The sequence below is a fragment of the Cricetulus griseus genome, chromosome 3, assembly GCF_003668045.3.
Source record: "Cricetulus griseus strain 17A/GY chromosome 3, alternate assembly CriGri-PICRH-1.0, whole genome shotgun sequence".
In the NCBI taxonomy this organism is placed as follows: Eukaryota; Metazoa; Chordata; class Mammalia; order Rodentia; family Cricetidae; genus Cricetulus; species Cricetulus griseus.
This window is the reverse complement of record NC_048596.1, coordinates 156,759,120-156,784,288: the sequence shown is the minus strand read 5'-3', so window position 1 is coordinate 156,784,288 and position 25,169 is coordinate 156,759,120. Positions and strand designations below refer to the sequence as shown.

At 41.0% G+C, this 25,169-nt stretch overlaps 1 protein-coding gene across 1 annotated transcript in view; it reads left to right on the top strand.

The window, feature by feature from the left end:
- Positions 1-4,401: 4,401 nt before the first annotated feature.
- The window catches only part of Usp38 (ubiquitin specific peptidase 38), a 30,966-nt gene continuing 10,198 nt past the window's right edge, over positions 4,402-25,169 (top strand). Inside the window, exons 1-6 of the mRNA XM_027404873.2 lie at positions 4,402-5,114; positions 6,749-6,884; positions 12,600-12,729; positions 15,042-15,143; positions 19,893-20,051; positions 22,519-22,712. Of these exons, the coding sequence (XP_027260674.1) occupies positions 4,433-5,114; positions 6,749-6,884; positions 12,600-12,729; positions 15,042-15,143; positions 19,893-20,051; positions 22,519-22,712 (1,403 nt within the window). The 5' untranslated portion in view covers positions 4,402-4,432. The remainder of the gene's footprint in view (positions 5,115-6,748; positions 6,885-12,599; positions 12,730-15,041; positions 15,144-19,892; positions 20,052-22,518; positions 22,713-25,169) is intronic.

The window sequence follows — 25,169 nt, the reverse complement described above, 5'->3', positions numbered from 1 at the left end:
ATAACTAGACAAGGGCAAAGATTCAGTTAAGCCTATCATCTATGTATAGTCATGTTTACATTTGCCTCTTGAAGTGCGATTTGGAGAGCTCCAGTATCAACATTCTAAATATTACAGACTGTGGTAGCTTGTTGTTTGATGGGAAGAATAATACAGGGTGCAGCAGAATCACATAATTATAAGCTCTGACCACTTACAAATGAAGGGTGGATATGAGAATGGGAGGTCATTTGTCTCTTTTTATTTTGAAATCAACTACAAAAAGTTACAAACAGAAATCCTTTGAACCCTTTATTTCATTCCCCCCAGTGCTCTACATTTACCTAAATATAGCACAATATAAAAATCAGGAAATTTATGTATCATGTATACATGTATGGTTACATGTCATTTTTTCAAGGTGCAGAACCAGTCTACCAAAAGTCAACTGAGTGCTACTCCTTTAGTCTACCCACTCTCTTCTACCATCCTAAACCCTAACAATCACCAGTCTTTCATCTCTAAAAATACTCTCTTCGACAATACTGTCGAAGCATATGACCTTGGAAATTGCCTCTTTATCTTGGAATAATGCCCCTGGGACCAGTCAAATGGGTGTGCCTATCAGTAGTCCATTGCTTTTTCTTGTTGGTATTCTATGCTTCAATTGAACCAGTTCATTTATCCAATTTAACCATCCGGTTGATTGCCATTATTGCTGACTATAATACATAAAACTACTATAAACATATGTGTATGATTATTTTTATTTGAATGTAAGTTCTCATTTCTCTGAAGTAAATATCTTGGATTTCAACTACATGGTCATATGACAATTATGTTCAATTTTGTAAAACTTTTAAGGTTTTGCATATGTTTGTGTGAGAGTGGAAGTGGGTATGTGCATTTCAGTGCAAGTGCACACTGAGGCCACCGGCACTGGGTCTCTCTGGAGCTGGAATTACAGGCTTCTTTGAGCAAACAAATGTGTGAAATTCAATCAAAACACTGACAATATGCCCTCTTAACTGCTGATCCATCGCTCCAGCCAACATGTTTAATTTCAAGAATCTGCCAAGTAAGATGGATGTGGGGAAGCATGCCTGTAATTCTTCTAGTACTTCAGAGACAGAGGCAACAAGATTACAAGGCAAACCTGGGTTTACATAATGAGACGGTTTTAAAAAGAAACTGCCAAATAATTTTTCAGAGGAGCTGAGTCATTTTGTATTAACACCAATAATATATATTTTCTCTGCATCCTTCCCAGAATTGTCACTGTTCTAATGTGTGTGTGGTATCTCGTGGTTTTAACTTGCATTGCTTTTGTGGCTACTGAGTATCTTTTCCTATATTTGCCATCTGTATGCCCTTTTTAATTAAATGTGTTTCATGTATTTTGATCATTTTAGGTGGATTGCTTTATATAGCCTCTCTACAGCATTTCATATGGCCTGGACTAACCTATATAAAGAATACCAAGCTCCTGACATTTCTGCATCTACTTCCTGAGTTGCATTTATGTACATGCATATTACAGGCATGTACCACCATACTCAGTTTACCAAATGCTGAGGCCCAGGGCTTAAAACATGCTAGGCAAGCAAGCGCTCTCCCAACTGATCTCCAGCCATAAAACTTACCTTTAATGTGTCAAGTTCAGTGGTAAAATATTTTCACATCATCATACAATCAGCACTACTCTTCATTTCCAAAAACTGTTCATCTTTCTAAGATGTACACCCTCTAAATAAATACCCTTCTCCCTTCCCTACCCTTCTAGAAACCTCTATTTTTCTGTCTCTATTAACTTGACTGTTTGAGTTTCCCACATACATAGAATCACACAGGATTTATTGTTTTGTGAGTGGCAAATAACATCCCTTTGTATTTCTGTGTCACATTTTACTTAACCACTCATTTTGTTCATGCAGTTTTCACCTGTAGGCCATTTTAAATAATTACAGGAACATTGATACACAGTTAGCCATTGCTTTTAATTCTTTGAGGTATATGCCTAGAAGTGGAATTATTTTATGCTTAAATTCTTCATGAAACGGTGCATAGTGGCAAAAGCAGGTAAGCCCAGCATTAGAGAGGTGGGAGGCTGGAGCAATCAGTAAGTCAGGGTAATACTCAACTAAGCCTTTCTGAGGGCAGCCTGGACAAAAGCAACAACTGCACAATGACTTTGCTATTCTTCTACCTACCTGAAAAGGGAGTTTGAAAACCATTCTTGGGTCTAGATCTAATCCCCTTTTTCCCTATCTCTTCCTACAAACGGAAGTCTCCTGTTCCCCTTCACCCAGCTCTTTATCACCTCTCAACTGCTATTTTTAATATTATGAAAATGGATGTATTAAATACATTGATGTGATCGTGCATTTCTTATTTATTTGTTTGTTTGTTTGTTTGTTTGTTTTGAGACAGGGTTTCTCTGTGGCTTTGGAGGCTGTCCTGGAACTAGCTCTTGTAGACCAGACTGGGCTCGAGCTCACAAAGATACTCCTGCCCCTGCCTCCCGAGTGCCGGGATTAAAGGCGTGAGCCACCAACGCCCGGCTGGGATCGTGTATTTCTTAAGTTTTCGACTTAAGCAAAACAACGTTTGAACAAATGGAAACATGTTACCATTTTGTCTATTGGACACATAAAGGTATATAAAAGTAACCAACAACGTCTGATTTCACAGCTATATTAAATGAGGTTGAAGGAAGCTACAATTAGGCAACATTTTTCAAAGTAAAAGCATATGATTAAAGTTTTTGTTTGTTTCATACAACAGGGTCAAATCCAGGGCCTTGTCAGGTACTTTGACCACTTGGTCACATGCCGAGGCCTAGAGTTGAAAACCGTTTTGAATCTTTGGGATTTAACTTGAAAGGGCACATGTATGATGACCGCATATATCCTCCCTTGATGCGAAAGATCTTTAATGTAAACTTTATGACGTCGTCAAAAGTTTTCTTTCCGAAGTAGTCTTTTATACAGGCACACACACATACTTCTATTCTCTGCTTTACACTCCAGCCTGCTTACACTGTGCACAAAATTCAAAAGCTCACTAACTGCATTATTACCACAACCCTGTTTCAAAACATCGTTCCATGTATAAACTTCCAGAGATGTCTTTAGCAGTCGTTTCCGGGAAAAAATCCAGTCATTTAGGCACTGGAGCGTGTCTAGACCCAAAAAGGTCTTTTAAAAGATTTCCCAAAAAGTTTGTGTATTCTTATACTTTTCCTCACTTCCTCGCTTCTAGAGTTCCCAAAACTTCCTCTGACACAACATTTCCAAATAAACAGCACTCCCTCGAATTTTCCTAAGCGTCGTCACCCAGACTGACAGGGTAAACGGTTCCTCCATCTTGTCTCAGCTGGAGCCATCTTCTGTGTAAGCTTCAGCTGCCACCCCCGCCCCTTTCTACCCCCTCCGTGAGAGTCCTGCACCCAATCCTGCTCTAGAGCTCGGGGAAATGCCCCAGCTAACTGCCAGTTCTGGCTTCTACGAAACCACCTGCATCCTTTCCTTCCCCTGCCAACGGCAAACAAGGACGCGGTTTTCTGTGCAGTCTGCATGGAGAAGCTCCCTGTGAAATGCATTCGGGCGGCCCCGTGAGAAGTGCTTCTCTCCCCGCAGTCGCCGGCGGCCTCACACAGACGCCATCCGGTCGTGCTCAGCGGTCCCTGAGTCTCTAATCAAAGAAAGGCGACGAGAACCTAAAAGCAGCAAGGTCCCCTCCAGATTCCCTCAGCAGCCCTCCCGGATGTCCGCCTGTGACGCGCCACTCCTTCTCCAGTGACGCGGAAGTGACAGAGTGACTCCGTCAGGGCCACGGCGCCTGCGCGTCAGGGAAGGGGGCGCGGTCTGTCGGGGAGGGGAGGAGCTAGATGGGGCGAGAGGCCGGGAAGGGGCGGGGCTAGAAGGAAGTGTGTAGAATGTAGGAGAGGAGAAAAAAAAACCGGAAAAAGTGGGTGGAGCGAGGGCGGACCTAGCCCGGGTCCGTCGGAGCTTCACTTCCTCCTTGCCGGTATTTCTGCATCCGGGTCGAGGGTGTTCGCTGCCTCCGGCTCCTCTCTCTCCCTGGCTGTTGGCGGCACTCTGGGTGACAGCGCCGCCTGACTCAGCCCGGGCCGGCTTTCCTCTGCGCACCCGCGGGAGCCTGGACGCCCTCGCCGCCCCGGGACGCGGAGGCGCTCCTCACCTTCGGACTCAGCCCGGGGGCCTGCGGGGCCGCCGCGCCCGGATGCTGAGGGGCGTCTGTGCCGGCCTCCGGCGAACGGCGGGCACTGGCAGCCCCTAGGCGCCCCGGAAGCCCCGCTCCGCCCCGGCTCGGATGGGCGCTCGCACTCGATAAATGTGGCTGCCCCCCGGGGCCGCCGCCGCCGTCGCCGCCGCCGTCGCCCCGCCGCCCGCTCCTCGTCCCCCGGGCCCGGCCTTGCAGCGTGGCGACGATGGACAAGATCCTGGAGGGCCTGGTGAGTTCCTCGCATCCGCTGCCCCTCAAGCGGATGATTGTGCGCAAGGTGGTGGAGTCGGCGGAGCACGGGCTCGACGAGGCGCAGTGCGAGGCCATGTTTGACCTGACGACCCGGCTCATCCTGGAGGGCCCGGACCCTTTCCAGCGCCAGGTGGGCCACCAGGTGCTGGAGGCCTACGCGCGGTACCACCGGCCCGAGTTCGAGTCCTTCTTCAACAAGACCTTCGTGTTGGGCCTCCTGCAACAGGGCTACCACTCCCTGGACAGGAAGGACGTAGCCATCCTGGACTACATTCACAATGGCCTGAAGCTGATCATGAGCTGCCCGTCGGTGCTGGACCTCTTCAGCCTGCTGCAGGTGGAGGTGCTGCGGATGGTTTGTGAGAGGCCGGAGCCGCAGCTCTGTGCCCGACTCAGCGACCTGCTGACGGACTTCGTACAGTGCGTCCCCAAAGGGAAACTGTCCATTACCTTCTGTCAACAGCTGGTTCGAACGATAGGTCATTTCCAGTGTGTGTCCACCCAGGAGAAGGAGCTGCGGGAGTATGTCTCCCAGGTAACGAAAGTGAGTAACTTACTACAGAACATCTGGAAGGCTGAGCCCTCCACGCTGCTACCTTCTCTGCAAGAAGTTTTTGCAAGCATCTCTTCCACAGGTAAGGGTCATTATTTCAGGGGAAGTTCAACATGTGTCTCAAACACAGTACGCTTTCTGCCCGGAAACATTCTCTTGTGAGGACCGGAAGGTCAGCAAGCATGTTTTATTGGAGTAAATCCTCCGGTAAGAGGCATTCTTGATGGAGAGCAGATCTAAATACCCTTAGCCACAAAATTGTACTGCACTTCACTGCCTTGTTCAGAATCGAACGTTGTAGCCAAAAGATGCCTAAGTCCCAAGACCTTTGTCACTGGGCAAGTCACTTAATGACCCAGCCTCTGCTCCAGTTTTGGAATGCTTACAGGCTGACAGCCATTACGAAAAGCTTCCCTCATTACTGACTAATGGTCTCATATGATGCTTACCACAGTGTCATTATTGTATGTAACCTATCATCTTGTCGAAGCTGTTTTTCAATGTTCTCATTTTTTAAAAAGAATTCAAGGGTCGCGCACAACCTATTATAAGATTGTCCCAGTTTAAAGTATTGTCATTGTCGCTTTACAACAGTATTTGTGACAAGAGACCCAGGCAACATTAAAACAAGTATGAAGTGTGGCAGTTTAGGTAGATGCTGGTCTTGCCTGCCCTTATCAAAGGCGGTGGTGGCACACGCCTTTAATCCCAGCACTTGGGAGGCGTATCTCCGTGAGTTCAAGACCAGCCTGGTCTCAAAAGCTAGTTCCAAGACGGCCTCCAAAGCCACAGAGAAACCCTGTCTCAAAAAAAAAGAAAACTACATCACAAACTTGGGAAGGGTCAAAGGATAATACTTAGAAAACACTTTCACCTCAGAATTTTGTCTGTGTCTGCCCTTGGGGCTTTAAAATCTGTCAGTCAAACTGAACTTGTGAAGCTGTCCTCTTTTTATCTATTTTTTTTTTTTCCTCCAAGACAGGGTTTCTCTGTGTAGCTTTGGAGCCTATCCTGGGACTTACTCTTAGACCAGGCTGGCCTCGAACTCACAGAGATCCACCTGCCTCTGCATCCCGAGTGCTGGGATTAAAGGCGCTCACCACCAACACCCAGCCCTCTTTTTATCTTAACCAGAAATAAGGGTCAAGTTTTAAAATCTCCCACAATGCAATGCATTTATTATATACTAGGTACATTCTCTTCCCTGTCCTGTAATTTTACTTGTCGTTTGCCGTAGTTAGATTTCTTATGAAGTCTTTCAACTGTAGCAGTGAAGCTCACCATCTTAATGCCTTACATTTATATAAACATTTATATTACATTTATATATTTCTACTCAAGATTTTTAAGACTCCCTTAGAGTAGTATAATATTTCTTAATTATTTTAGAAGCTCTGACATGGACATCAGAATGATATCTGACTGGTTCTAGTTTTTTTTAAATCCCCCCAAAATGTGACATTAACAGTGAAGTATCTTATTGACTAAATTTAACGATAGTTTTTATACTTTGGTGTTGTGTCTGTAGAATGAGTGGTTATTGCTATTCACTCCTGACCTCGCTTTTCTATGATTTAACTTTCAATTTTAGAGTCTGCTCATGAGGTATAGTATAACAACTAATTGTAACATCTTCACTGCAAGTGTGTGTTTCCTTGAACTACTTCACTTTGAACCTGTTTGACATGTTTGTCTATCTTTTTGACTAAAAACTAGATGCTTCCTTTGAGCCCTCAGTCGCCTTGGCAAGCCTTGTGCAGCATATTCCTCTGCAGATGATCACAGTCCTCATCAGGAGCCTGACCGCCGATCCCAATGTAAAAGATGCAAGTATGACCCAAGCTCTCTGCAGGTACTTTGTTGTTTATGCCAGACATTTATTACAGACCAGAGAAGAGATGATATTATGGCTTTTTGTATGCATAGTGGAAAACTTAGGGAAATTTCAAAAACTGAGATCATGAAAGAAATTTGTAGTTTATTCAAATTAATTGGACTTACCTTTATAGTCTCATCTGAAATTGTTTGGTTAGATTGTTTCCCTAGATTTTTTTTGATGCAAACAGCAAGAGCTTTATTGCAGTTGTTTAATGAGCTAACCCCATTAGCTCGGGCCTTTCATCCATCCACCATGGCGGATGGCTGGGAAAAGGCCCTGAGACGCCAGGGGACTGAGATCTTATAGGGCAGCATAAGGGGAGTATCTAAGGGTACACACAGGCTCAGGATTGGTATGCCTCAAGGCTTGGAGGACTTGCCCTGTGTTGGTTGATTGGCCAACTGTTTCCTTAGATTCTTTATTCCTTGTTATTCTTATAGCCTTTTCATGTAGGGTGGTTGTTGTTAGCGTTATATGGTTCTGGGTTTGGTTTTGTTCTTCTTACCCAAGTAGGGATTTTATTTTCTCTTTCAACCAGACCCATAGATTATACCTTTGCCCTTGCCTCTTTGGATTTATGTTATTTTATGTTTGTGTTTTGCCTTCGTGTATAAATGTGTACCATGTGCATGCTTGATCAGCTCCTGCAACTGAAGTTATGGATGGTTGTGAACCCACTAGGTGTGTGCTGGGAATTGAACATGGATCCTCTGCAAGAGCAACAAGTGCTGTTAATCATTCAACCATCTCTCCAGTCCCTACCTTTGCCTCTTTGGAATTTGTTTTCTTTCCTTTATTCATAACTGGATGGATTTGGCCAGATAAAGAATTCTGGTTTGATAGCTGTTTTCTTTTAACATGTTGAAAGTAATAGCACATTGTTATTGGGCATTTACTGTTACTGGTGGGAGCTGTTGCCAGTCTGCTTGTCAGGTGTTTCTGATAACATGCTTTTTTTTTTTTTATCCTTAATGATCTGCAGTAGTCTCCCATGTCTAGCTATAAACTAATTTGCCCTTTGCAGCACTTTTATGCTTGTATTCATTCAAAGTGACTTACTGAGCACTTAACAAGAGTGTCAGGCAGAGCTCAAAATACCCTGAGCAAATTAATAAAAATATATTCTTTCACGAGCTTCCTTTATTCAGAAAGACCAACAGTGATGTAGTAGTGTTTCACTGACCCCAGCACTCACCCTGATTTAAAGTGTGAAAATGTATAGTAACGGGTGCCCTAGATAAACAGGCCTGACTTTTTTGCCCTGCTGTTGAATAATTAAACTGATTTTGTTTTGGATTCAAATTTCATTTTAGAACATGGAGTAAATAATTTAATATGTTAAATGATAATAAGTATTTGTTGGGAAAGGTAGACAAGAAGAGGGGTGAGCTGTAAATAAGTGCTTTGCAGTTTTCAGGAAGATGGCTAAGGAAGTGTTCATTGAGGTGACCGTGTACTAAAGTAAAAGAGAAAGCAAGGCCTTGTGTTTTAGAAGAAGACACCAGCAGACAGTGTCTAACTTCGGTTGACCCAGTTTATGATTTCTCAACTTTCTGATTGTGCCAAAACAAGCATTCAATAGAAGCCATGCTCTAGCTTTTCCTAGGCTAGAGTATAAAGTATGATGCTTTCTTGAAATGCTCAGTAGACATAGTGAGCCACAGCACCCAAGTCAGCCACAAGCTGGGTAAGCACCCAGTATTCTACATCAGACTGTGTTTCTTAATCAGAGTATTTGGTAGCTTGTATTTAGGGCTTTACTCCTATGGTATTTTCCATTTACAAAAAGTTTCCAGCACTGTCTTAGGTGAGGGAATACATGCCTTGTGCTAAAACCTGCTCATTTTTCTCTATGAAGGTGCCCATCCATAGTGTTTATTCCAGCTGTTGAGTTTCTGTGTTTCAGGAACAGTATTGTTTCCTAATTGAGCTTTAACTTGTTTCTTAGTTGCTTAATTTTGTTTCTTGAGTTTCTCTATCTTATGTATTTGGCCTGTTTAAACAGGAGGTGAGGGTTACAGTGGCTTCTGTGTCTCTGTTATTAGTTACATGAGCTGAAGTATTTTATGTTGAGAACCCAGAGAGTGCCATGCCACTCTCTACAACACACACCCACTCTAGCTTCTTCTCTGTGCTATTTAATTAATGGAACCAGTTCATCTGTAAATTGTGCTTCTAATTTCCTAGATCACAAATCTAGACGCAAGTGTAATTCCATTCTTTTTCTTACTCACTTTAACTAATATCACTAAGTCCTTTGAATTCTGTCTCTACCATTTGTAGAAATCAAACCTGTTTTGCTACAATAGTCTTCTAGTTGATCAGATAACATTCAAGTATGAAACAGGCCAGGAATCAGTGAAGTGATGAGGACTGAGGGCGAAAGCACTTCTGAGGAAGAAAGGGCTTCAGCTCCAGGGGTCTGTCTGTCGATAACAGAGAAACTTGAATCTGGTCTTGCCTCAGCAGAATCTTCAAAGAAGCCTGAAGTCAAATTGTCTGTGTAAAAATTCCTGTCTATAAAACAAGTAAGACTGAAAGCTGGATGGAGTCCTCCAGCTGCCTTGTAAAAGTGAAAGTTGGTTTATATACCATGATTTGTGATTAACTCTGTTTTCATTTCTTTCCATAATATTGCCTGTTTTAATGTTGTGGTTTTAAAGCTGTGTGTTATTTCTTTGAGTTATAGGAATAAATGTCTTTACTGTAAACACTAGAAATCCAAAGTTTTAGCTAGAAACAACACAATCACTGGAGGAGAGTAGACAGAAACACAATGGACTGTCACAGTTAAGATTAAAGGACACCCAAAATTTGCATTTTATATTCCAGAATATAAAATGAGCAGATATCAGTAACACTGTTTGGTGGTTGTTGACAGGTTTCCTGACTTTTCCTTCCAATTTGGGGACAGAAAGCAAATCTGACGATAGCATTTCTTGGTACCTAATACCTTACTAGCTAGAGTACACACTCAAAATACTTGTCTCATGGATGACTTCTGTCTTAACCTGTTCAGGCTGCTATTTAAAAAAAAGAAAAGAAAAAGACTCCTTAGTCTGGGTAGTTTATAAACAACAGAAGTACATTTCTTACAGTCCTAATGGGTGAAAATTCTGAGGTGAAGACCATGACCCCTTCCAGTCATAAGGGCCTTCCAGCCTCCCCAAAGGCCTCACCTCTCAGCTCAGGGTTAGATTTCAGCAGGGGTCTGAGAAAGATGCTGACACTCAGCCCATAGCAAGTGGAAATGATTATATGATAAGAATCTAGAAGAGAGCTCAAGGAAAAGGCTAATTAAATGAGTAATTAACAAAAGTAAAGACCTTGCTCCTCCCCCCTTCCAGTCAATCTTCTCCTTACACTGAGATGAAGGTTCTGGCCTTACGGTCCTCGATGGCAGTGCCACTATTCACAGGGCAGTGAGTGCACAGAGCCAAGGCAGGTGTTCACACTGCCTCATTTTCATGTGCATTTTCCCACTTAAACAAAAAAGGAGTTGTTGTTTGTTGCTAACTTACTGGCATTAATTTTAACAGTATCTCAGTTCTTTTATTTGGGGAGAAGAGGGGAACAGGTTGAGACTCTAGTCTAGCCCAGGCTGGCATAGAACTCACTCTGTGGTCCAGGCTATCCTCAAATTTATGGCAGTTTTCTTGCCTTGGGCTCTTAAGTACTGAGATTACAGGTGAGCCACCATGGCCTGCTCATATCTTTCCATTTTAAATAGCTGTGGATAGATTTATACAGAACTTCCTTGGTACTAAAATTCCTCCGTAGTATCTTTCATTGTCACTACTACAATGTTGGGGTTTTTGGGTCTTTTTCTTTTTTTTTTAGGAGAGTCTTGTTTTATATCCTTTTCTGACCGCTGACTTACAGTAATCTGCCTGCCTCTGCCTCCCAAATGCTGGAATTAAAAGCATGTAGCAGCACACCCAGCTTGTTTTTACTTTTTGGAGACAGGGTCACATGTATCACAGGCTATACCCTACCCCTCCTAGAACTTGATAGTAACTGAAGATAACTTGAGCCACCATATCTGATTTATGAAGTGCTGGTAATCAAATCCAAGGCTTTGTGCATGATTGACCAGCAAGCACTCTACCAGCTCAACCATGTACCTGCCCCAGTCTGAATATACTCTACAGAAATGCACATATGTCTCTTATTACTCTCTGTATGTTGCTACAGATTTTTCTGAAAAGCAGCCCTACAATAATTGGGTGATAAAGAGTAGCTAATAACAATTACTTCAATGACTTGTAACCATTATTGTTGTAAGAAGCCAGAAAAAGAAGAAAAGACATAAAATTTGTGGGAGGAATGAGGCGTACCCAGATAACTGGCAGTTAGTATGCATTGTACTTGGTGGCCACACTTCATACTTTTGAGAACATTTAAATCTTAAAAGCAAAAAAGCATAGTGTGTACTGCTGTAAACCCAACACTTAGGAGCCTGAGACAAGAGGATTTCCACAAGTTTAAGGCCAGCCTGGGCAACAGAATGAGACCCTGTCTTGAAAGCCAAAATAAAAAAGACCAATAATGATGATACTCCAGTCTTAAAAAGGTGGATAGTTATATAATGCAGATGCCGGTGCTATTAACATGGTAGTGTTCTTTCTTTCGATCACAGTTTATATCCTCAGTATTTACATTTACATTTACATTTTATGCAATCAAGCTGTTTATTCCTGGATTCACCGGGTGGCTCAGTGGGATAAATGTACTTGCTGCACAAGTCTGGCAACCTGAGTTGATTCCTCAGAACCCACACTTTGGCCTCCTTGTTTGTGTCAAGGCATGCATATACACATATATACACACATATACACACTCACAACCATAATAAATAAACTTTTAAAAAGATGGTAATTGCTCCCTGGATTAATATTTGGTGAAAGGTTACATTCATGATGAGTGTTATCCATTTAATCTTTAGAACAACCCTGTAAATAGGCATATTTATAACCTAGAGATAAAGGAATTCCGAAAAAGAAAATAAGGTGCATAGATTCTCCCAACTAATAAATTGTGAGTTGAGATTTTTAAACCAATTACTCTGACTTCAGAAACCTGAATATTTGTTTTCTTTACTCTTTATTAGTATCTAATCAATCTAGATTACTTCAGATTACATAAGCATGTAGCCTGGCTGCTTTCCAAAGACTTGTACTAGTCTTCAGTGTGCTATATGTTTAGCTTTAGAAAGAGGTTCCATCAGAACCCAAATTACTTTTTAACCATTGAACTGGCTTGATAATGTAAGAAAGGAATTATACAATAATGGAAAATCAAATTTTCTTCTGTTGTCATTGTGTGTAGGATTTTGAAAGAGGCAAAGACTCTTGCTCCAAGATTCAGAATGTAGCCTCTTTAATGGTATGATTCACATTGCACTACTTAGCAAGAAGCAAAATCTTGGTTGATATTCATACATCTTAGTTTTTGAACTACTCTTATAAGTTACTGTTGAAGAGTTCTTGATATCCCTTTATAACATCCATTTGAAATTTGACAGTTATGAGAAATGATCATTTATCATAAAGTCTTATGGGAATTCATCAAATACAGAAACTGTGAGCTTACACGACTGGAAAGCACTTGAAGACAAGCCACAGTTTCACTTTGAGTCCCAAAGGGTTCTTGTTACTCCTGACTGATGTGTCTTCCTTCACTTTTCAGAATGATTGACTGGCTGTCTTGGCCATTGGCTCAGCATGTGGATACATGGGTAATCGCTCTCCTGAAAGGACTGGCAGCTGTTCAGAAGTTTACTATTTTGATAGATGTTACTTTGCTGAAAATAGAACTGGTGAGTCAAAGTGGATCAGCCCATTGGAATGCATAGACTTCTGAGTATGTTCCTAGTTTGGGGTTTGTTTTAAATAGGTCTTAGGGGGAAAAGCCAGTGCAATGTAGGGATAGTCAACTGAAATTAGTTTGCCATTTTTAAGCACTTAATGTGAAAACAAAGTCCACCTATTAGCTTTTTTTGTTTGTATTTCAGCTTTGTGGTTGACGGTTAGTTATGATGATGATTGTTTTTATCTTCGGCATTTCCGAGACTATCTTACTACAGAGGTCAGACTGACCTCCAACTCACAATCCTCCTGCCATAGCCACACAGATAGAAAGGTTATGGTTATTTAGCACCATGCTTGGCTCCCATGAGCTCTTCAGTCCATATCATCAAACTTCTGTCACTGTGCTCTACCTATCTGCCTTGGAGACTCTGCTTCCGGTGTTGCTAACCAGAACACAGTTGATCACCACAGTTTTTGTTTGGGGTTTTGATTTTTTCACAATGTAAGCTGTACCCCTGATCTACATCCTGAGCCAAATCACGTAAAACACTTTATTTAATTCTCAGGACATTGTGCTCTTTTGTCCTTTGTCTTTTACTGGGTTATCAGTCTCCTAACTTTTCTTTGCTCTACTTGCTTCTCAATCCATACTTACTGCAGCAGGTGTTCTATACCATGCAGTAATCATAGATGCTCTATGACTTTAAATAAGATGTCCAACTTTATAACTGACAGATTTATATTTTATTTCATTATTTGCCCTTGAATTCCATATCTATTTTTATTGTAGTTACTGTTCTGCTGCTATGAAGGGACACCATGACCAAGAAAAACTCATAAATGAAAGCACTTACTTGGGGCTTGCTTATCATTTCAGAAAGTTTGTGCATGATCATCATGTCAGCAAACAGATAGATTTGGCTCTGAGCGGTAGCTGAGAACTTTATATCCTTATCTGCAAGCAGAGACAGACAGACAGATTGACTGACTGAGTTTAGCATGTGCTTTGAAACCTCAGAGCCCACCCCCAATAAGGCTCTTAATCCTTCTCAAATAGTTCCATTCCCTGAAGACTAGGCACTCAAGTACATGAGCCTTTAGGGACCATTCTCATTCAGATCATCACACATTTATTCAGTTATCTAAACTCAGACCTTTCTCTTTTGCTTTTCTTTTCTTTTTTTTGGGGGGGGGTGAGAGGGTGTTTTGCATTTTGTTGTTTTGCTTTTTTTTTTCCTATAAAAATATTTATTGCAGCAGGAGAAAGCTAAAATATATTCCAAAGACATGGGTAGTAACTAACTCAAAAAATGAGTAGCCTATCTATACTCAGAAATATTAAATTCACCTTATCCACAACCTCCTGATGTTTACTCCCAAATTTGGTCCTCTCCCTCTTGATAAGTAGCTATCTCAAATAGCTTCCCCTCTGTTAGGCCTAGTCTTTGAAGCAACCCTTATCTTTCTTTATTGTCTCAACCACTGTCCTACACATTCTAACTCCCTTTAAAATATACCCAGAATCCTATTACTACTTTTAACCAATTACATCACTGTTACCTTGGTCCAAAACTGTCATCATCTCTTGTAGCATTGATTTAGTGGCTTCATTGCTCCTACTTTTGGTTCCTTACAAATGTTATACAAGAACTCCATTTGCTGACTCTTCTCATCCCATCTCCAGATACTCTTGCCTTCAACTCTGTTCAGTGACATTGCCCTTTGTTGTCTACCGCGCCAGTCTTGAGGACCTGGGGCAGTACTGTCTGCCCTGCTTATAATAAATGTTCTTGTCCTAAGTGTGTGAAGCTGATGTCCCTTCAATTTACTCTCATGTTTCCTTTCTCCTGGGGCATTTTTAGCACCCTCTATAAAATGACAGATTCTTTTGCTACCCAGTATTTCCTGGTCACTGTGTTCTACTTTGTATTTTTATCACTGTTTATTACTTTTTGTTATCTTCTACGTGTCCTCTAACCATAAGCCATGTATGACCTACAGTACCTAGAACACTGCCAAACAATAGTAGGTGTTCAGTAAATAATGAGTAAGCTGAATGAATAGTGCCTCTGGAGGCTATATGCTTGCTTATTTATATATTTGGTCATATTTTCAAATGAGGGAGTTTTGAGAATTGTTTAGATCATTAAATTCTCTTTGGTTTCAGTCCTACTGTGTTTCTTTTTTCTCCCCCAAAGTCTAACAATGTGTTATGATAGGGCTTTCCAGGAAGAGGGGACATTCACAGAAAGGGCTGTCAGCCGTAGGGAAGGGTTAATGCTTGTCCTGTGAACTCTGAGGATGGTGTCTCATTCTGCAGGTTTTTAATCGACTTTGGTTTCCTCTTGTGAGACCTGGTGCTCTTGCAGTTCTCTCTCATATGCTGCTTAGTTTTCAGCATTCTCCAGAGGCATTCCATTTGGTAAGTATAACATACGCTCTCTGTGAAATGCTTGTCAACATGTAGCTCACATTGCATGTCTAATGAAAAGACTGTAGGCTAGCCTTATAGTATCTCATGTAACTAGATTCTTAACAAATGGAGTTTGTAGAATAGCCTGGCAAAGAATATATTTTCAGAAAGTTTTGTGCTTTACCAACACTGCTGTACTCAACAGCGATTGCCCCCACAACGGGAAGTCACTGCTATACAGGGAGCTGTCACTGCAGAGTGCCTTTACACACCAACAGTGCAGGATCACTGTGAGAGAAACTGCTGTCGATGGCACGGGAAAGAACAAAACTAGTTGAGTCCTGGATTTGGGGCCTTTCCCTCTTTGTCAGCCCACTAACACCATCTTTGATGGTAGTCACAATTCTACCTGCCACCCGAAACCAGCTGTTTGCTGGCTTTGATTTGATTGCAGTTGTCAGTTACTACAGATGAGGAATGACAAAATGTTATTGTGAATCCGTTTCAGGAAACATTCACATGGTTATCTGCATCCTCCAATTCCGATCGTGTTTTATAGGAGTTGAAACTCAACAGCATCTTGCATCACCTTAGGGGTGCTAATGCACCGTGACAGTCAGAGACATGCAGAAGTGCACAGTGCATTCCTCCTGCTTATGCCCAGCTAGCTAGCCAGACGGTAGACTCATGTGGGCTGCCCAGGGCCTCTTCCTTTGAGGGAAATCCACAGATGTTGTTTCATGGAAACCTTGATAATAAGTCATTTCATTTGATATTTTGGATGAGTGCTTTCTGTAGTCATTGTTCTCAATGTGGTGAAATTGATGGTGAATCCATAAGATTCTTTGTTTATCAGACAAATCTCAATTTTGAGCTACACTTACTAGGCATACAAACAAAATGCTCCAGAAGAGAAAACATTTGTCCCTGTATTCTAGCATTATCATGTACAGGCCATTTGAGAAGTTCTGGGAAGTAAACCACTGCGTGTTCCCTCTCACGCTGACACCACCCCTTCATCTCTGTAGTTAACTGCTTAGGCTCTGCTTAAACCTATGTCTTTTTCTCACAATTTGTTAAAAGAAAAACTATACTTCCTTACCTTTTATGTTGTTTTTCTCTCGCTCTCTTTCTGGAAAAAAAAGGAGTTGAAATAACAAATACTTCCTTTGAAACTTAGCTTTTAGATTAAAGTGGTTTTAAATCACCTACTTAAGAAATATCTAGATTTGAAATTTGAAAATTTTGATCTGACTTTGTAAAGCCTGAAAAATCAAGACACAATATTGTGTAAGTACCCTACAAAGTTCAACTAGAAATAGCTTGGAGAACTAGTAATGAAGAATGTTAAATTGTCAGTGACTCCGAAGAATTCAGTCAAGGATTTTGTGTCTGAGTAGGTAAGTAGGAGCACTAGCCTGGGACGGACATCATTGGTCACTCATTACATTTGTGTTTAGAAATCTGAGAGTGAACCAAGAAGTTCTGACTTGTATTGTTAGAGGCTAAGCTGCTTTCCATGCACTTTTTATAAAAAGAGATTTATTTTAAACTGATCTGTGGTGCATAGTTAAAATGGAGAAATAAAAACAAAGTTAGTAATGAAATAAATGATACATATTTCCTCAAGTAGCAATTATGTTTAATGAGTAATAACACTTAGGATTTTAAAACCCTAACTTCGGGGCTGGGGAGATGGCTCTTAAGTGGTTAAGAACACTTGTTCTGGTCCCAGCTCCCACATGATGACTCACAACCATCTGTAACTCTGGTTTCAGAGAGTCTAACCTCCCGGGTATGCACACACATGTATGTGACATACATGATACATGCAGGCAAAACACTCATACACATAAAATGAAATAACTAAATTTTAAATCTAACTTTGCTGTTTGTGTAGCAGCCTGTGTTGTTATAAAGGACTGTCTGTTTCCATGCTGGTGATAAGAGTGGTCATTTAGGAGGTGATAAGAGACAAAACTGTAACCTGGTTGTAAAGACCGGATCTACACTGGGAGAGCTTTGGAAGTCTTGGAACTATTCATCTTTAAAATCTTTCACCTCTGAGGAAACAAAGTAATTTTGGATTTCAGACTAATTTAGCAAGAACACCAGTTTTAGCTTTACAGAATCATCACTTGATGTGTTTAGAAAAGGGATATTCCCAGTGATAGAGCACTGGTCTAAGATGCAGGAGTCCCTAGGTTATATACTAAGGGAGCAGGGGGAGGGAGGGAGGGATGGAGGGAGGAAGGGGATGTAAACATGATAACAAAAGAAGCTCATTAGAAACTGGTAGCAGACATGTTCAGGCTGCATGCAGCCACATGTAGCCCAGGAAGGTTGTGATCTGTGCCCAGCACAAAATCATAAAGCTACTGAGAAAAGGGATTTGTAGGACCAGGGCTTGATGGATGCAAGGGAGGTAAGGGAAGGTGCACAAGGGCTGGAAAGATGACTCAGCATTTAAGAACTTGGCTACTCTCCCACTGGACTTGGGTGTCATTCCCCAGCACCACATAGTACTTACAACTGTCTGAAACTCCAGTTTGGGGAATCTGGTGCCCTCTTCTGGTCTCTGTGGGCACCAGGCCAGGGACGCACACATGGCATACATGTGCAGGAAAAACACCCAAATACATAAAATAATTTAAAGAGAGAGAGGGTGTGGAATGAAAATAATTAGAATGTTTATATATGTGTATGAATTGTCCAAGAACAAATTCAATTAATAAAAAATTAAATTTTAAAATCATAGATTTAAAGCATTATGAGCTTTTTGTGCCTCTCCTTCCCTAACCTCCCAGTTCTGGAACACAAATCTAGTAGGTGACAGTGTAGTATTGCACACATTTTCTAGAGTATGACCACATCAGTAACTGTAATAGGACTGAGGTTAAAGAAGATGGCATAACATCTGCAGTGCATTTAATGCATTTGATACAGAATAAATCCAGACAGTTCCAGACAGAAATCACTGTTGACTGAAGAATCTGACCACTGACTGAGGCAGCAGGTGGCAATAGAGGGAGCTGATTGGATCAGTACCAGCTGCTCTTAGTACTGTTTGAGACAACCCGGATAGAGCAGTGACTGTAGTTTATCAGGAGTTGGAGATGCAAAGACACCCTGTATACAGAACCTGAGACACCTTTAGTTTCAGAAGTATACATACATAGTATCAGATTGTGATTAATAACTAGTTGAAAAAGTATTCTATCCTGATAATAGCCATTCTGTAAAATAAAATGTTTCATTGTGATTATAGTGTCTTAAATCTTTGTATGAAAGGACATTACTATTGTACTGGTTACCAATATTAAATGTTTTCAAGAGTGTTTTAACGAGTGTTAAATTTTTCAATTTACTTTTTATTTCCAGTTTCTTAAAAATGGTAGCTTTTTTGTTTGGATTTGGTTTTTTGAGACAGGTTTCCTTTGTGTAGCCTTGGAGACTGTCCTGGAACTAGCTCTTATAGACCAGGATGACCTTGAACTCAGAGATCCAACTGCCTCTGCCTCCTGGGTGCTGGGATTAAAGGCGTGGCCACCAACGCCCAGCTAAAATAGATATTTTTGATTGGCTTTATTTTAAGGGCAGCTTTTTTTGTAAATAAGGTATCAATCTGATCTAAGGTATTCTTGTGCTAATCAAACAATATAAAATCCTGATACCTGAGTACAATTTTAGTTACATATGTAAGTTATTTCAGAGAATTTTTTGTAGTACACATTGCTATGCAAATTGTATATGATTTTTCAATTGAAAATTTTAAACTCACTAGATGGAGCTCTCTAATTGCAGTTTGGGATTTTTTTTAATGTTACGTTAAATAATCTAGTTGGGTTGTGGTATAACTCAGTAGCAGAGCACAAGGGTGAGGCTTGAGCCATAGCACCCCAAAACAATTTTTTAAAGACAAATGGTCAAGTCAGTATAATAATCATAGCATTTTTCAACTAAGGGTGTTTTTTAAATACAATAACGACTGAAACTTATATTACACTTAGTTTGTATTTTAGGTGGATTGTGTACATACCACAGCACACATACAGAGGTAAAAAGACAGCTTGTGGGGAGTTTATTCTCTTTTTTTCTACCATATGGTCTCTGGGGATTAAACTCGGTCCTCAGGCTTGGTAGCCAGCACCTTTACCTACAAAGGCATCGCACTGGCCCTTTTTAAAAAATTATTTTGTGTGTGTGTGTGTGTGTGTGTGTGTGTGTGTGTGTGTGTGTGTGTGTGTTAACAATGTATGTGTGGAAGTCAGGACAACTTGACAGTGAATTCTCTCCTTCCAACATGTAGGTTGAACTTAGGTTGTCAGGCTTGGTGACAGACACGTTTTACTGCTGAGCTGAAGGAGGAAGGTATTAAATGAAATTACAGGAAATGGAGAAATGGTTGTTCAGCAGTTAGAGTGCTTGCCACACAACCTGAGTGGCTATAACCACTTGTAACTCCAGCTCCAGGGGAATTCGACACCCTCTTCTGTCCTCAGTGGGCACTCACATAGCAGACATTCATACAGACATATATACACATAAATAAAAAATAATTTTTTCATGCTGTTATAATCATGTGACTTAGAAGCTATATTTACCTTGCTGGTCCAATAGCATGTGACTTCTTTTCTTAAGGCGTGATTAAACATGCAGAAAAGCCTGTGCTTATCATGTAACAGTTGCATTCTGTCTACAGGCTAGGGTGTGCTGTCAGCCTTTGTGACCGTAGTGCATGTCTCTGTTTCTCTTCAGATTGTCCCTCATGTAGTTAACTTGGTTCACTCCTTCAGAAGTGACGGCCTGCCCTCCAGCACAGCCTTCCTGGTGCAGGTGACGGAGCTGGTGCACTGCATGATGTATCACTACTCTGGCTTTCCAGATCTCTACGAGCCTGTTCTGGAGGCGGTGAAGGTATGATGCCTCTGTACCAGTCTTGTGAGCTGCACACAGTGTAACAGACAGATTTGCTAGAGTGTATTCTTTACAGGAATGGGCTGCTCTGAAGATGGTGGTTTCATTAATGCCAGGGCATAATCTCTTATTTGAGACCCCCATTCTAAATTGGTAGGCACATTTCTTAGTTTTGTAGTGCCATCAAGTAAAATGTGTCACTTTAAATTTGTAAAAGCTGCCGGGCTTTGGTGGCGCACACCTTTAATCCCAGCACTCGGGCGGCAGAGACAGGCAGATCTCTGTGAGTTCGAGGCCAGCCTGGTCTCCAGAGCAAGTGCCAGGATAGGCTCCAAAGCTACACAGAGAAACTCTGTCTCGAAAAACCAAAATAATAATAATAATAATAAAATAAATTTATAAGAGCTATTAAAGAAATTGGGTACTGACGATATACTACATTAAGTGCATACAGACATCAGCTTTGCATCTCAGTATCAGAAATGTTGAACAATTAAATCCATCTTGGAATCAAGGAATACTGCTTCCCTCCCGTTTTGGTTCTCTTTGTTGTAGACTTTATGAATGTCTATATTTTTTAGAATTACTGTTTTCAAGTTTATAAAGGGGAAGCTCTAAAATGTTGATTTGGTCTGTGTTGAGGAATGGATGGCTGGAAAATCAGAGTATAGTCAAAGAATTGGAGAACGTAATTCAGCCAGACTTAATAAGTCACTCGATGTCAGTTCTAGTCTTGTTATTATCTATTCAGCTAATTCAGACTAAGGATTGGGTCTAAAGCACAAGTCTATTAGGCCTGTGTGGTGCTGGTATGGCATGACCCTTTCAGAAGTATATTATACACAGAAGCATTTGCCACGGACTTGATGGGCCATTACTGTCTGCCCTCGTTGCTGCCATTCTATTGACCGACTCTTCAGTTTTCCAGTATGTCTCCGAAGGAAAGGCCTACTCTTAGCCTAAGGAAAGTATTTTCTACCAGCAGTCAACAACCAAAAAAAAAAAAAAAAAGAGGCATCTTAAACTGCTCTTTCTAAGTGTTGGTTTTCTGTGGCATAAGCATTACATGGTAATATAGGTCTAGTGAAGCTAATCATGTGAGCATAAGTGGCTTTTCCAGTGTTCCTCATTGTCCATGGCTCTGCTTCAATTTCTAGTTCATTATTTTCTGCTTTACTAAGAAAGAAGACTGTATGTAGTAGTGATTTTCTTGCCTTTTTTGTTTGTTTGTTTGTTTTATTTTGTTTTTGTTTTTCAAGACAGGGTTTCACTGTGTAATCCTTGCTGTCCTGGAACTTACTCTGTAGACCAGGCTGGCCTCAAACTTAGAGATCCATCTGCTTTGGCCTCAGGAGTGTTGTGATTTGAGGTGTGTACTACTGCTTGGCTGTAGTAGTGATTTTCTAGATGGCAAAACATGAGATTGAGTTTTACTTTTCAGTCAGAGGTCATTATACTAACCAACCCCACTTTTCATCCCTTCTCTAGGCCATCATTTCTAAGCATTAGTACTGAGTGAATAGTGAACCAGAATTTGAATACAAGTAATTGACATGGGATTTGAATTCCTTGTTGTGTCTACTTTATAGTATTTTAAGACAAGCATGTTATCTCATGCCTATGATCTTAGCACTGGAGATACTGAGATAGGAGGGTTACTGTGAGTGATTTCAGTGACAGCTTGGGCTACAGATTCAGATTTTTGTCTCAAAAAAAAAAAAAAAAAGAAACCAGGTGGTGGTGGTGCACGCCTTTAATCCCAGCACTCGGGAAGCAGAGGCAGGTGGCTCTCTGTGAGTTCCAGACCAGCCTTGTCTACAAGAGCTAATACCAGGATAGCCTCCAAAAGCCACAGAGAAACCTTGTCTCAAAAAAACCAAAAACATAAAAATAATCCCCCTTAAGATTTTAGGAGACATTTGTTTCCCATTTCTATTATTTTTCTGGTTATGATGAGGTTAGTGTCAAGAAGCCACATAAAGGAGGAAGGATTCTTTTGGCTCACAGTCTGAGGGAAGACATAGTACTAAGAACAGCTTTTGGTGGAGAGCCAGACACCCTGAATAGAGCAGGAAGCAGAGAAAGGTGAATGAATATCAGCACTCACCTAGCTTTTTCCTTTTCATCCTGGGCCCCAGCCTGTGGAATGGCACAGCCCGCATTCAGGGTGAGTCTGCCCCCTCAGTTAATGCTGTCTAGAGGCACCATTACATACATATGCAGAAGTGTACCTGATTAATTCCCTCCTTGTTTTTAAGTCAGTCGTGTTGAAATTAGCTAAAATTAGCTACCACCCTGTAGAATAATTTTTTAGGGCTGACTGGATGATGTCAATAATCTACAAAATGAGTGAGAGCAAAGACAGCGTAAGTGTCAGTGGAGAAACCCTTACTATGGTGTTGGCTGATTTAATTTGAAAAATAATTTTTACTTCACTTTTAAACTTATCTTTTTCTTTATGACCTAGGATTTTCCTAAACCCAGTGAAGAGAAGATTAAGTTGATTCTCAATCAAAGTGCCTGGACTTCTCAATCCAATGCTTTAGCATCTTGTTTGTCTAGACTTTCTGGAAAATCTGAAACTGGGAAAACTGGTCTTATTAACCTGGGAAATACATGTTACATGAACAGCGTTTTACAAGCATTGTTTATGGCTACAGAGTAAGTTTGCCTGTGAGATTTCGGGTTTAACTAGAAATGAGTACATGCTGAGAAGGGGAAAGTCACTCCTCCCATGTAAGCAGCATAAAGGTTAACATTGCCTGTAACAAGTCTTTTTTCTGTCATGACAGCCAGCTCCCAAATATTGACACAGAGACTTCTTATTAATTATGAAAGCTTAGACTTGTTCCTAGCTAGCTCTTAAAACTTAAATTAACCAATGTATATTAATTTGCATTCTATTGCATTCTATTACCTCTCTTCCATCTTGCACCTCCTGTTTCTTCTCCATGTCTCCTGGCATCTCCCATGCACCTAAATTACTCTTCCTCTTCCTTTCTCTACCCAGAAATCTCGCCTATACCTCCTGACTTGCTGTTCAGCTTTTTATTGCACCAATCACAGCAATACACCTTCACACAATGTGCAAATACTCCACAATTGCCATTCAGTTGTTTCGTTCTGAAACTGCTCTTAATGTTTAGGAATAATTGAAATGCCAACATATAAATTCTGTCTGATTAGATTATACATTATATTTTCAATGTTACTTTTCAAAAAGTCAGTATGTCTTGATACTTTCATATGTAATCAAGGGATTGAATGAGCCTACTCCAAAGAGTTAACATGCCCTACTATACTTCTGTGCTTTTACCTTGTATCTTTGCTTCTGCTGTCCCACTGTATTTTTTAATCCATGTATCTTTTGAAGAGTCACATACAGTTCTCTCTGGCCATAGGTATTTGCTGGCAATCATATCAATAGCTTCCATTTTTGCTTTTAGGAAACCTTAGCTCTGCTTACCCACCAAGATGTTGGTTACTGGCCAAATGTGTAAAAGAGGCATGCTCCTTTACATTCCTGAGTTACTTTCAAATCAGGTTTCTTTTAAAAGCAGCAAATGTGAAATCATTTTGTTGTTAGCTAAGTGGCATCCTTGTGCTGGAGATAATAGCTAGAGTACCTACCTCCAGTGCATGAAGCCCTGTGTGTGATCCCTAGCACCTCATAAAGTCAAGCTTGGTGTTACACATCTGTAATCCCAGCACATGGGAGGTGAAGGCAGGAAGAGCATAAGTCCTTGGTGATCCTTGTCTATATGGCATATTCAAGTCTAACCTGGACTATATGAAGCTCTAGCTCTCAAAAATAAGGAAAAAAGATATTTTTCTCTTAGTACCAATAAAATTGAGTTGACCCCAAGATGGGAATTGTTAACACCCATTTGGAGGCATCAGATTCTTAGATACAGATTAGCTTTAGGTTTTTGTGTTTGTTCCCCAATTATAAGAACCCAAGTGTTTGGGGTTTCATTCAGTTTTGTTATTGTATTTCACAACTTTTGTTGTTGTACTCTTAGACACAAGTGGTATTAGATAAGACTGAAGAGTCCATATCTCACCACCAGAGGTCACCTTGCCATCCATCTAATGTGATGGAAAGTGGAGACCAGCAGCAACCGGAACTGGAAAGTGTTGCTGACCAGTAATAATATCTCAGGACAGGAAGATCTCTTAAGAAATACATTGAATTCTTTTTCATGGTTTTAAAAAACATCTCATCAACAAAAACCAAGATGTATACATTCTCAAAAATGTCAACTATGTGCATTGTTCCAGATTATTTTTCTACAATTATCTAATATAAAAACAGTTACATATAATTAATATATCCGAACATACACTTGTGGAGAGAATCCTGTTGAAATTTTCCTTACCAGTCACTTGCCTTTAGCACTTAAAAACTTTCCCATGTGAGAACCATGCACATCTGTTTCTCTGAGTGAGCAGGATGTGGATTTTACCTTTTTTGCTTTAAATTTATTTGTTAGTGTGGGATGGGAGCATGCATGCATGCCATGACACGCATATGGAAGTCAGAAGAAAACTCAGTGGAGTTAACTATCTCCTTCCACCATTACATGGCTTCCAGGACTAGAGCTCAGGTCTCCAAACTCATGTGGCAAGTACCTTCCCACTGAGTCATCTTGCCAGCCTGACAGCCCCTTACCCATAACTGTTGGTGAGCATCAGTTTGTTTTGCTCATAGCTAACATTTCTCTAACCGTGTACAGATGGATTATCTTTAACTAGGACGTGACAAATTACTGTCCCCCAACACTGTGTGTGTGTGGGGGGGGGGGTACACTCATCATGTAGACACATGTAGAGTCTGAATATCTCCTTAATCCCTCTGAATATCTCCTTAATCCCTTCTTTACCTCATGGCCCTCATGAAACCTGGAGCTCCCCACTGCAGGTGGACTGGCTGGCCAGCAGGCTCCCAGAGTCCATTTGTCTTTGCTCTGATGCCCTCTTCTGGACTCTACAGCACCAGGCATTAAAGTGGGGCACAGACAGACATGCAGGGAGAGCAACCTTGCCCGGCTTTCACTTGAGTGCTAGAATGTGAACTTAGGTCCTCACTTTACCCACTGGCCATCTATCTCCCCAGCC